Raw genomic sequence first — 12,617 nt, forward strand, 5'->3', positions numbered from 1 at the left:
TTACTCATAAGCCCCAAACTGTAAGTACCTAAAATCAAATACTAAATATCAATGAAAATAAAGAACTCCTGGTGCTCACAACCGTACAGATGAATCGCACAAACATAATGTTCAGAAAAGAAGGCAGACGCAAGAGTATACTATTATATGATTCTATTTGTGTAAGTTCAAAAACAGGCCAAACTAACCTATGACGTTAGAAGTCAAGATAACAGGTTCCTGGGGGAGGTGAGGGTGGGAGGAGACAGTGACTGGAAGGGGAAATAAAACCGCTTCTGGAAAATCAGTAATGTTCTTTTTCTTGATTTGAGTGCCAGTTACAAAGATGTGTTCACTGTGAATATTCACTGAGCTATACACTTATGAACTGTATGCTTTTCTACACATAAAACTATTTTTTAAAACGTAATGTATGTGCATTGTTTTAAAAAATTGCATTCAGGGTGCCTGGGTGGCTCATCTCAGCTCAGGTCTTAATCTCGGGGTCGTGAGTTCAAGACCTGCATTGGGCTCCATGCTGGGTGTGGAGCCTACTTAAAAAAAAAAAAAGTTGTATTCAAGTTTATAAAGCAAAAACTCCCGGGGCGTCTGACTGGCTCAATTGGTAGATCATGCGACTCTTGATCTCAGAGTTGACACCCTACATTGGGCATAGACTACTTTAAAAACAAAACAAAAAAACCTCCCAGTCTCCCAACCCCGCCCCGAAGTAATTGTTCATGGTTTGCTATGAATAATGACTCTTCTAAGCATACACTGGACTCACATATATATTCATATAGATACTTTATAAGCAAAGGTATACAATGAAATAGTACTTTATGTCCTACAATGAGCATTGTTTTGTTTAATTATATGATAAATCTTTATTCTGTCCAATTATCTTATCAGTGGCATACTGTTCTGTATTTCCATCACAGCTGTAAGGCTTTACCACACTAGAATTTCTTTAACCTGTACCCTATTTAGAGATGTTTAGAGAGACTCCACTTAACAGGAAAAATTAAGGGGCGCCTGGGTGGCTCAGCCCATCAAGTGTCCAACTCTTGATTTGGGCTCAGGTCATGACCTCAGGGTCTTGAGATCAAGCCCTGCATTGGGCTCTGCACTGGGCGTAGAGCCTGGCTGTCCCTCTCCCTCTGCTCCTCCTCCCACACTCTCTCTCTCTCAAATAAACAAACAAAATCTTAAAAAAACAACAACAACAAAAAAACAGGAAAAATTAAGTACAACCCAAACTTTTAGTTTGTTTTCTTTTTGTCCTATTATGAAGCGCTACTGAGAATATTTGTTAACATTTCTAGTTCTATGCCCAGAGTTGAAGGGAGGAAATGTAGACCTTACCAAATCCTAGAAAAGGGAATTTTTTCTCTAGGGTCCTTTTGCAAAGTTCCTCCATATTAAACACCTAGCTTTTCATATTAAACATTTTCATATAACATTTACTTTGCTACACAAAATTATGAGGATTTAGAGGGGTGCCCGGCTGGCTCAGTCGATAGCGCATGTTACTCTTTAGGGTCTTGAGTTCATGCCCCATGTTGGCATAGTGTTTACTTAAAAAACAAACAAAACCAAAAAAACCTTAAAAAAAAAACAACTATCAGGATTTAGAGCACACCTAGCTTTACAGAGGAAATAAAATCAGATCATCTATAAAGAAAGACATTACGTTTTACATTGCATTTCTAAAGTGAGGACTTTTCCTCCCAAGGTACCTAACAGCTTTCAAATATGAGTAAAGTTCTTTTCAGAGAGAGTACATCTGCTGAACAACTGCCCCCAAGATGCAGTCAGGGAGTCTAACAGACATCCACAGAAGCAGGCTTAGATGCCTAGAGGCTATGGGGCTGGTGGAAACCATTCTGGGGGTAAATTAAACCTAGAGTTTGCAAAGGTATTTTACCTAAAGCAGCTCTGGGTGAAAAGAAAACATCCCAGATAAATGTGTGTATATGTTCCTGAGCCCACCCAGCAGCATCTCTTCCTCCCAGAACACGTTACCGTACGGGCTGGGTAGAAACTGCAAACAGGACCATCCTTGCACTGGGCTTTGACACCCACTAGGGTAACACACCTGGCAAAACCCAAAGGGAGATATGGCTGCTGGAGGCCTCAGGTAAGAAAGATCTCGCTGAATACTGAAGGCAAAGCAAAAGGTCAATGCTGGGGAATATGGGAGAGAGTCTCACCTGCATGATGCTATTTAGGCGAGGCTGGAGACTGCTTAGGTACTCCTTCTTCACCTCAATCTCCTTAAGGATCTTCTCCTTGTTGGAGAGGCACTCTCGGTACTTCTCTGCCAGCCTATTGGGAAAGGACACACCACTGTCACTCAAAGCTCCTCAAAGATCTCCCGACACACCTAATGACTGTCACAATCCACCTAATGAAACAGTCATGATTAACTGATGTTTACCTAGTACTTACTGTGTCAAGCACTTGGAGAACTCTTTATAAGCATTACTGCATTTAATCCTTATAAAAATCCTGGAAGATAGGGACTCTTCTTTTCCCCAAAGGAAGAAACAAAGGCTCAAGGAGGTAGGTAACTTGCCCAAGGTCATCCAGCTAAAATCTAGTACAAAGCTGGGCTTTGAATACATGCCTGTCTGGCTCCAGAGGCTCTGTCCATTAACCACTAGGGAATATCCCTGTGTCATTTCCTGTTCCCCTTCTTGCCTCTAGGGTCTACAGCCAAAACTTTCACAAATATGTGGACCTAGCAACTATAGGATCCAAATGAGGCCTACAAACTGGCCTGTGTGGGGCAGCGTGGTGATAGATTCTGGACCACAGGAATACAACACTCATGGTTTAGCCTGTCCCAAGGCAAGCCATGTACTGGACAGGGGAGTGACGGGCCAGTCCCATCTGCTAAAAACCTGACACAAATTCCATAAGAACCACACTTAGTGCTTATTAAATTCATAACACGGACCAAAGGCATAGAATACATTCTATAACGGGGGAAAAAAAGAAAGAAAAACACCTGTTTCTCCAATGGAAAACGAGCAAATGTGTCAACCAAAAGCCCAAGAATTCTCATACAAACATGGGCAAGAAAGTCACTGTAACGAAAGGGACGCAGCCATGAAAGATCCGGTATGAAAAATACACTATCCCCTTAAAAAGACCTAAAATAAATTACCCAGTAATACAATTAATAAATAAAAGATCTTTATTAGTACAGGAAATTTTTATATGTAAAGGTGGGCCCTGAAGCATAATTTATGATAGCAAAAAAGTGGTAACTAAAAGTCCAATCCAATAGAGGAAAGATTATGTAAATTTTAATTTGTCTATACATAGGAATGCCGTATAACCTTCTGAAATAGTGCTTGCAAACCATTAAAGTACCACAGGGACAGTCTTAGAGGCAGAGGAAAAAGCAAAAGAAAAATATTAAATTTACAATACAAAAGGTATTTAGGTCTCAGGTGTTAACATTTTAAAGAAAAAGTTACTCCAATTTTCTTTTAACAGCCGTAAGCAATTCCAGCCCCACCATGATGATGTTGGTCAAGTTTAAATTATCAGGTGTGAATTAATCACAAAATGGGATTTGGTCTTAAACCATTCTACTGGTTCCAGAGAACTTTGCTGTGTGGTTGTGGGTTGTGCATGACAAAGCACTGTCCCCATGGTTAAAGGTCTGTGTCTGTACAGGTTAACAAGGTCAGGAAGGATACACAACCTTTTCCGCTGTTCCAGCTCCCAGTCCAGACGTGCAAGGGTTTGCTGGTGAGGGTCTCCCATGGTGACTTCAGCCTTACTAATATCTGGAGGAGCCTCCTTATAAAACTCCTCTAAACTGACCAGATCAATTTCTTCATGCTTCGACCTGCAGGGAAAAGTAGATGTCAAGTTGCTGTTCTCAGGATCCCAAACCATGGATTAAGTGGGCCCACAGTTCCCTCCATGTATGCTTGCTTAAACCTCCTCTACAACTACCCAGGAACCTGGAATCCGGTCTTCTCAGCAAATGCTCATTAGTAAATGTTTCATTCTGAAGAGAGGTAGTTGGTGACATACCATAGGATCCTTATCCATGGTGTCCAAATTTTTTTTTTTTTAAAGATTTTATTTATTTATTCGACAGGACAGAGACAGCCAGCTAGAGAGGGAGCACAAGCAGGGGGAGTGGGAGAGGAAGAAGCAGGCTCATAGCGGAGGAGCCTGATGTGGGGCTCAATCCCATAACGCCGGGATCACGCCCTGAGCTGAAGGCAGACGCTTAACCGCTGTGCCACCCAGGCGCCCCCCCATGGTGTCCAAATTTTTATCCATGAATTAGCTGAAGAGTTGGAAGGGATGCTCCAAGCTTAGCAAAAGAGTAAGAACTAAAAAAGTCAATAAAAACACTACAGTCTAGGCCTAGACTGCCAGGTTGAAACCAAGAATTGATATTTAACAGGAAAAAAAAGTAAAGGTCTGCATTTAAGTTCAAAATATTAACCGCATAAGCACGGGATGAGGAAGAGCCAGCATGGCATAACGATCTAGAGGCTTCAACTGTTGTGTATATAGTTACTCACAAGAAGAAATCCAATGCTTTTTCCTGTATTAACACCGTAGTGCGCAGGCTGGGGACAGACTATGGTAATAACAGCAGCTACCAGGTATTAACCACCGCTGTGTGCCGGCCTCACCTCACTTATTTCAGGGTAACTCTAATCAAATGGGGATTTCTATCCATATCTCAAATAAGATGGAAACTTCCACGGTCAAGCAGCTTGCCCAAGGTCACACAGCTAGTGAGTGGCAGAGCTGGGATTTGACCAGAGCCAAGGGTGGTCACCTGCCTCTCCATAGGCCAGGGTTCTATTGTATTCTGCATCTGTCAGCTTTCATCTGACTGATCGTTATAGCTTGGGGCACCACATTCTTTTGTTTTTAATATCTTTTTATTTTTAAATAGTTTAAGATACACAGGAAGTTTCAAAAATAGTACAGAGAGTTTATTTCCTCTGTGTACCCTTCCCCTGGGTTCCTCCAATGATAATACCTACACATAGTACATTGTCAAAACCAGGAAACTGACAATGACACAATACTATTAACTCAGGTACAAACCTGATACAGATCTCACCTCTACTAGTATTTAACTATTATATTATTACATGATGAATCTGTACAGCAGATAAAGATACCTCTCAAAAATCAGCATAATTATGAAAAATACACCAGACTCAATGATTGATACGCCCCTCTCACAAATAAAACCTGCCTCAGGGGCCTGGGTGGCTCAGACGGCTAAGCGTCTGCCTTCAGCACAGGTCATGATCTCAGGGTCCTGGAATCAAGTTCTACATCAGGCTTCCTGCTCAGTAGGGAGTCTGCTTCTCCCTCTCCCTCTGCTCCTCCCCCCTGCTCGGGTGTGTGCTCTCTCTCTCAAAAACAACAACACAAACCCTGCTTCTTCTCAGTCTGCACAAGTAGGTTTGACCCAGCAAGAATACATTCCCTTCTCTTCCTCTGTCTACTCTTTCTTCCTTCTCATTTCTCAGCTTGGATTTGCCAAGAGGCATTACATTTGAAGATGGACACTGACAAACTATAGTTTGTTCACCCGAAGGCAGCTAAATAGCAAGAAGTTCAGGTTCCGAAGAATAAAATTCACTTGCAAAAATGAATGGCTGGAACTTTAGAGAGGAAAAACTGGGCCAAAAGGTTAAAAGGATTTAACTGAAAGGGAGTTACTCCCATGCAAGGTGCCCAGGAATCAAACTGGTAATGTAAAGGCCCCTGCTGGAAAAAGACAACTGCTTTTGACCAGGTGCAGAGCTCAGAACTTAAAAAAGTCAGACAGGCTTCTGAGGTTCTTTGTGCAGCCTGAAAACACTGCTTCCAATTCTCCCACTCAAAGTGATCTATTCACCCTCGTCCCAGATCCTGCAATCTCCAAGCCCATCTGATTTTTTTTTAAGGAGACTAGCTCACAATGAACTATGTAGGAAAAAGCAGTTACTAATAGACTATTTTGCCAAAGGCTGTTCTCCAAAACTCACTTAAACTCCAGACATTTGGTGATCTCTTTCTGCAGGTGCATCACCTCATACAACAGGTTCTGGAGCTGCAGGTGATAGGCATCTACTTTCTGCTTGGCCTGAAAGGAGGACAAGGTCAGAAGTGAGTGGGGCAGATCAGAGAAGAAGCAAACTCAGACAAGAGGTAAAGGGGATTAAGAAGGGAATGTGGGGAAGAGGGACGAGGAGGATTAAACCTCTCAATTTCTACCTCATGGGTCTGATCTCTTCCTTTCTTCAACCTGATGTGGGCTAATCGGTTAAGCTTCTTTAGAGTCATGAAATGAACACAGCTCTGGATCCTTCGATCTTCTATCTCAACTGCCTGCAGGCAAAGAAAGCTGGTAAAGATCTTGTCAACAGGTGCTGGCTCAGCTTCCTTCAGCCCCTCGCTTCTGACCCAGCCCCATCCAAGGCCAAAAACAGATACTGGAAGGAACTCAGAGCCAAGAGAAATGTCAGTGGGAAATGGAAGAATGACTGTATAAGGGAAATGCTTAAAGTTCCCAGGCAAAAAACCAATTTCTGCTTGGACTGAAGTAACAAGAATTGAAGGAGCAAGTGCAGCCAATGCACAATTAGTATCTGTCCCTACATATTGTATACAGAGATCATAAAAACAGCAACGCCCTGCCATACAATTTGACCTCTAAGAATAACATTACAGAATATCTTGAATGAAAATCACAGAATTACAACTATAAAGCTTGACCACAGTAAAATATGATGTAATAATCATAACAATACTGGCTAGTGTAAGCACAAATAAGTGAGATTCTTGGAAATATATAGGTTTTTAGTCACTATTTAGTTTCTTTACCCCAAAGTCTGGTTCATTCATTTAATGTTAATAATTTCATTTCTGGTCTCTATGACATTCTTGTACATATTCATCCTTAAAACAGCAAAGGACTTTACACACATCATTCCTCAAAACCTGGCAAAATGCCCAGCGTATGGTGTCACTTGGATGAATTATCAAATTACAGTTATGAGAAAAATTAATTGTCCTGAACTTTTGTAACTGTGATTGGTGGCTGGATGGTGATGACATGCTCCAATAGGTTAACGGCATCGGAGCCCCCAGACTCTCTGGAGCCCCCAGACTCCAACCACCTGATCATGGCTAGGACAGAAGACCAAGATGAGGAAGGGCTCTGATGGGTGCAAAATAAATCCATCCATGCAAACCTACCAGTTTCATGTCTGCCCAATCCCAGTTCCACTCCTTACCACATCCTTGCCTCCTCTGCTCTTCAGGTCCTGGATCTCAGCCATGAGCCTCTGCAACTCCTGGCATGTGTACTTGTACAGCTCATAGTCTCTGCCAGGGTCCCGAAGGTCCACTTCAGCTTCCTCACTGTAGTATTTACCTTCCTGTGGAGGCAAGGATACAGGCCTTGGGTGGGGAATAAAAGTCTCCCTGTTGGGACCGGGGACACTTGGCTGAAACCAGTAACAATGAAACCCCAAATCAGGTCTCTAAAAAATGTGGTCCTCAAATCAAATGTTTTTCTTCTTTTCAAAATGAAAAAGAATTCATTCCACTTTTCTTCTTTCTAATTATAAAGTAATGCATGCTTGGTGTCAGAGACTCAGAACACAGTGAAAAGTGAGTTGCCTGTAATCTCACCTCCCAGCCTGAAATAACTATTTTTAAGACTGTGGATAAACACACATTTTATTTTTAAACAAAACGGGATCATACTGTCCATGCTATTTATTGCAAGTTCTCATCCCAATAAATTTAAACATCCATCAAAATGGCTGCATGATAACCCACTATACAGATGAACTAGAATTCATTTAACCAAATTCCTACTGATGAGTGTTTAGATGGCCAAATCAAGCTTTAGCAAAGACTAAAATATCACGATTGGTCACCCTTTAGAGTGAACAGAATACACTTCTTGAAAAGTCCACTATAGTTAATAATCCTGTACTGCATATCTGAAAGACGCTAAGACAGTAGATCTTAAAAGTTCTCATCACAAAGTTGCCTGAGTGGCTCAGTGAGTTAAGTGCCGGACTCTTGATTTCAGCTCAGGTCCTGATCTCAGAGTTGAGAGTTTAAGTCCCATGTCAGGTTCCACACTGAGCGTGGAGCCTACTTAATTAAAAAAAAAAAAAAGTTTTCATTAGAAGAAATAAAAAAAAATTTTTTTTAAAGATTTTATTTATTTGTCAAAGAGAAAGAGCAAACACAAGCAGGAGAAGCGGCAGGCAGAGAAGCAGGCTCCCTGCTCAGCAAGGAGCCCAACATGGGACTCAATCCAGGACCCTGCTATCATGACCTGAGCTAAAGGCAGACACTTAACCGAATGAGCCACCCAGGTGTCCCAAGAAGAAATAAAAATTTTAACTATACATGGGGATGGATGTTAACTAGACTTTAGAGGTGATTATTTCACAATATATGCAGATGTTGAATCATGTTGTACACCTTAAATTAATATAATGTTGTATGTCAATTATATCTCAATAAAAAAAGGAATCAATACCTGCAAAATGGATAAGGTTCTTTGTTAATCTAGATTTCCTAAATCTGAGGAAAACATGGTTTTCTACTTAAATTCAAGCTCTTATGTTTCTCTATTATAGTTAAAAAAAAAAAAAAAAAAGTAGGGTGCTTGGGTGGCTCATTCAGTTAAGCATCTGCCTTCGGCTCAGGTCACGATTCCAGGGTCTTGCGATAGAGCCCCACATCAGGGTCTGGGTTCAGCTGGGAGCCTGCTTCTCCCTCTTCCTATGCCCCTCCCCTCATTTGTGCTTGCTTTCTCTCCTGCACTCTCTCTCAAATAAATAAAATCTTAAAAAAATAAGAAAAAATAACCAACCGAACAATCAAAACAATTAAGTCATAAATTAGCTTGACAGTTTCAAAGACAGAGAATCAGTAAAAGAAGACTCTGCTGACCACAAGAGCTCTCAGGCCACAGAAGAGATTCTGTGGGGATGTTGCTCTGTACCATTTCAGTAGCAGACCAGGGATGCCACATCTCCAATCAGTGGTGGTTTGCTACAGATACTGGCTTCTTCTGACCATCAGGAAAAATGGAGACACACACCATACTAGAACGCAGCCTCTGTTCAGACACTTTTTATGTCTAATATAGGTTTGTTGGTTCTTGGGATACTGCAGCTAAACCAGATGTAAATACTCAGGTTTGTACAACCAAGAGAAGTCCAGGCACCTGGTCAAGCAGACGCCACCTGGGAGGTTGTCCCTGTGACCCTCAGCTGTGCAATCTCACAGCAAGATGCTTGACTAGGAGCTGTAATTTCTCAGCAGTGCAGCAGCCCTGGCTCATCTCACCTGCTCTGTGTCAGAACGGTTACGCTTCCCTTCAGCTGGAGCGCCATCACTTCGGATCACTTTGGGCTTCCGTTTTTTGCTCGATTCTGATGACATGGTTGTTTGGTGAGGTCAGGAGGAAACCTGTTAAAAGGAGGAAACTTCTAAGATTTTTCAGAGTTGGAGCTGGAGATTTTCCTAGAGTCAGAATACTAAAGCCTAACTAGTAGTTCTAGCCACTTACACCCTTGTTAACTCAAAAAATAAAGTCACTCAACCCTCCAAAACCTCAGTTTAATCCTCTGTAAAAGGGGGGAGGGGTGCCTGGGTGACTCAGTCAGTTAAGCCACTACCTTCAGCTCAGGTCATGATCCCATGATCCCAGGGTTCTGGGATAGAGCCCCTTGTTGGGCTCCCTGCTCAGCAGGGAAACTGCTTCTCCCTCTCCCCCAATGCTTGTACTCTCTCCCTCTCTCTTAAATGAATAAATAAAATATTTTAAAAAATAAAAAGGGGGGGGGCGCCTGGGTGGCTCAGTCGTTAAGCGTCTGCCTTTGGCTCAGGGCGTGATCCTGGTGGTGTGGGATTGATCCCCACATCACGCTCCTCTGCTGGAGGCCTGCTTCTTCCTCTCCCACTCCCCCTGCTTGTGTTCCCTCTCTCGCTGGCTGTCTCTCTCTCTGTCAAATAAATAAATAAAATCTTTAAGGAAAAGAAAAGAAAAAAAATAAATAAATAAAAAGGGGGAATGAGGCACCTGGGTGGCTCAGCTGACTCTTGATCTCAGCTCAGGTCTTGATCTCAGGGTTGTGAGTTCAAACCCTGCATCAGGCTCTGCCCTAGGTGTAAATCCTGCTCAAGATTCTATCTCCCTCTGCTCCCCACCCTCCCTCCCCCACTGCGAGCACTCTCTCTCTCTCTCTCTAAGGGGGGAATCATCCCACAGCCTATCCAAAAAAACCTCATCTTTTCCAGCTCCACCTCCTGTAAAGGCACCACAATCATATCCCTGACTAAACTCCTCAGCCTAGCATATATACCCATTCCCAATAGTATTGATTGATCACTGCAAGCTGGACCTGATCTAAGCACTTTAAGGGTATGTTCTCACTTGATCCTTATAAGAAACCTTTCAGATAAGAACAAGTACCCTTTTATAGATGACAACATTGAGGTTCTGAAAGGTGAATGAAGTGCCGAAGGTCACACGGCTATTATGCTAAAGCCTGGGTCCACCTGACACCACATCAGTGCTCTTGACAACTACATTACTGTGACACCAGCGTGTCTTGCTACCATCTCACCTGGCAATGCCATCAACTCTCTGGTTGGCCCTAACATTTAAAAGAATAGAACCTACATTGCATGGGGCTCCAGGGTCACAAAGCATCCTCCTTCTGCTACCTCTCCTAGATGGCACCAGAGCCCCCTCAGGTGGGCAGCACTATCCCCCTAACCCCAGCAAATCTGTCACCCACATTTACTGAAGGAAACAATGGCTCATGGTAGTGAGTCCGAGAAGCCCTGAGTTGGAGTCTCCACTCTACTATTTTACAGCCATGAGTTCTAGGACAAGTTGCTTCACTGTTCTCTCGGCCTACTTCCTCACAGATCAAACGAGAGTAAGAGTCCCTACCTCAGGGGTTGCTGTGGACATTGACACAGGAGGCACTCTGCTGGGGAAGGTGATGAAGATGACCTAGGAGTGAGGCCTTAGATGGTACACGGGTGATCTGAAACAATGCTGAACACCTAAGGAGTAAGTTAATCCCTTTTCAATTCTTTTTAGAAACTTCTGATTGCTTCAAGGAGAACATCTCATTTCCCTAGTTTGTCTTTAACATCTGTGAACATCGGTGTCCCTTTGTTAACAAGCGGACTGTGTCTCAGAGCCTTAGACAATGAAATCTAGCCAAAATTAACAATGTTTTCATGTTACATATATTAATTTTTATCGTTACCTTCTGCATAGGACAAGTCTCCATTTAGGGGAGAGACTTAAAATTTTCTCTTAAAGAAAATTTACGTTTAAGAAGTATAAGGTGACTCGATTAAAACCCTTTAGCAGAGTCTTAAACGGTAAACTGGGCAAAACCCACAAAGTTGGGACGCGAAAGGCTGAAATGCGGGAAATCCTGACTTCGGAAACCCAGTAAAGAGAGCCTGGCACACGTCAGCACACAATAAATGTGAGCTATTGTCACCACCACCTTCGACATCAACATCATCGTCGTCACCTAAAGGCTACCATGTGGGGTTCGACGCTGCGGCAGCCAACGTTTTCACCTGAAGAGACGGAGCACGCGGCGCCAAACGGCTGGGAATCCCGGAAAGTGCGCACGGAGAACTCGGGTCGGCCCCCAGCCTGGGGACGCCCTCCCGGAGGTCTGCACCTCGGTCCCAGAGCACCCAGCCCCGCCCCTCCGACCGGCCCACTCCTCACCGCTCGGAAGCCCGAACCGGTCGCGGGAGGCTAGCCACTTCCGGCGGCTGAGAGACGTCTTCCCGTACACCATAGAGAACCGGAAGGAAAGAGTGGCTGGCCGGAAGCGAAGCGCGGAGGCCGGAAGCGAAGCGCAGAGGCCCCGAAGGGCAGCCGGCGCGTGGGGCAAGCGGCGACTGGGCGGCGTGGGAGCGGCGGAGGCCGCGGCTGTGGAGTTCTCAGGGTGGGAACCAGGCGCCAACACCACCACGCTGCCCTCTAAAACCAAGAAACTGAGGCTGCAAGGGCAGATTCTTTGCCCCGTGTACTCTTTCCTCAGCGCCTAAAGCAACGTCCTGCAGCTAGTAGGCGCTCTGCCTACTATTATTAGTTGAATGAGTTTGTCGTATGCCCAAGATAACACGAGAGCGCGGTAGTGCCGAGATTCGAACCCCTGTGGATTTGCCTTCATAACCTGTATCTTTAACCATTGTTATATTCGCCCAAACATCCTACACTAGTGAAGGCAGCAAGTCAGGGAAGGCATTCATTCCCTTAACGCTTGTTTTTTTCCACGGATGCATCAATAGTTTCTCCATTTGCTTACAGCAGAGTCACAACTCTAATGCAGCATTTGACAGCCTCAAGTTTTCTACCCCTGGTACGAATTCTACAGAGTTCAGGACTTTTGGTGTACATTCTACTTATCTGGAGGTAGAAACACTAACGTCCTGAATGCCTTCTGCCATGGGGGGAGGCCCTCCCCTGTAGCTCAGGGAACACAACGCAGGGCCAGGGAAGTAAATCAGCCAGGTGGAACTAGGAAACTGGCCCTGCCTGTAACACCTGCCTAAGTTCCTTGTCGATAAAG

General features: G+C 43.8%; 1 protein-coding gene across 8 annotated transcripts in view; it reads right to left on the reverse strand.

Moving 5' to 3' along the window:
• Window positions 1-12,524, reverse strand: part of THOC5 (THO complex subunit 5) — a 34,573-nt gene extending 22,049 nt beyond the window's left edge. For 2 of the 8 annotated variants that reach the window (XM_026484768.4, XM_026484765.4), the window contains exons 1-7: window positions 11,768-11,873; window positions 9,346-9,468; window positions 7,263-7,406; window positions 6,241-6,354; window positions 6,012-6,109; window positions 3,698-3,844; window positions 2,193-2,307 (exon numbers count right to left, since the gene is read on the reverse strand). In XM_026484768.4, coding sequence (XP_026340553.1) covers window positions 2,193-2,307; window positions 3,698-3,844; window positions 6,012-6,109; window positions 6,241-6,354; window positions 7,263-7,406; window positions 9,346-9,441 — 714 coding nt within the window. In that variant the 5' untranslated portion in view covers window positions 9,442-9,468; window positions 11,768-11,873. Of the gene's footprint in view, window positions 1-2,192; window positions 2,308-3,697; window positions 3,845-6,011; window positions 6,110-6,240; window positions 6,355-7,262; window positions 7,407-9,345; window positions 9,469-10,960; window positions 11,077-11,610 lie in introns of all 8 variants that reach the window. The other 6 variants (XM_044378988.3, XM_048221418.2, XM_048221417.2 and 3 more) reach the window with 6 other exon arrangements.
• Between the last annotated feature and the right edge of the window lie 93 nt (window positions 12,525-12,617).

The sequence above is a fragment of the Ursus arctos genome, unplaced genomic scaffold (genome assembly GCF_023065955.2).
Source record: "Ursus arctos isolate Adak ecotype North America unplaced genomic scaffold, UrsArc2.0 scaffold_34, whole genome shotgun sequence".
Lineage (NCBI taxonomy): Eukaryota > Metazoa > Chordata > Mammalia > Carnivora > Ursidae > Ursus > Ursus arctos.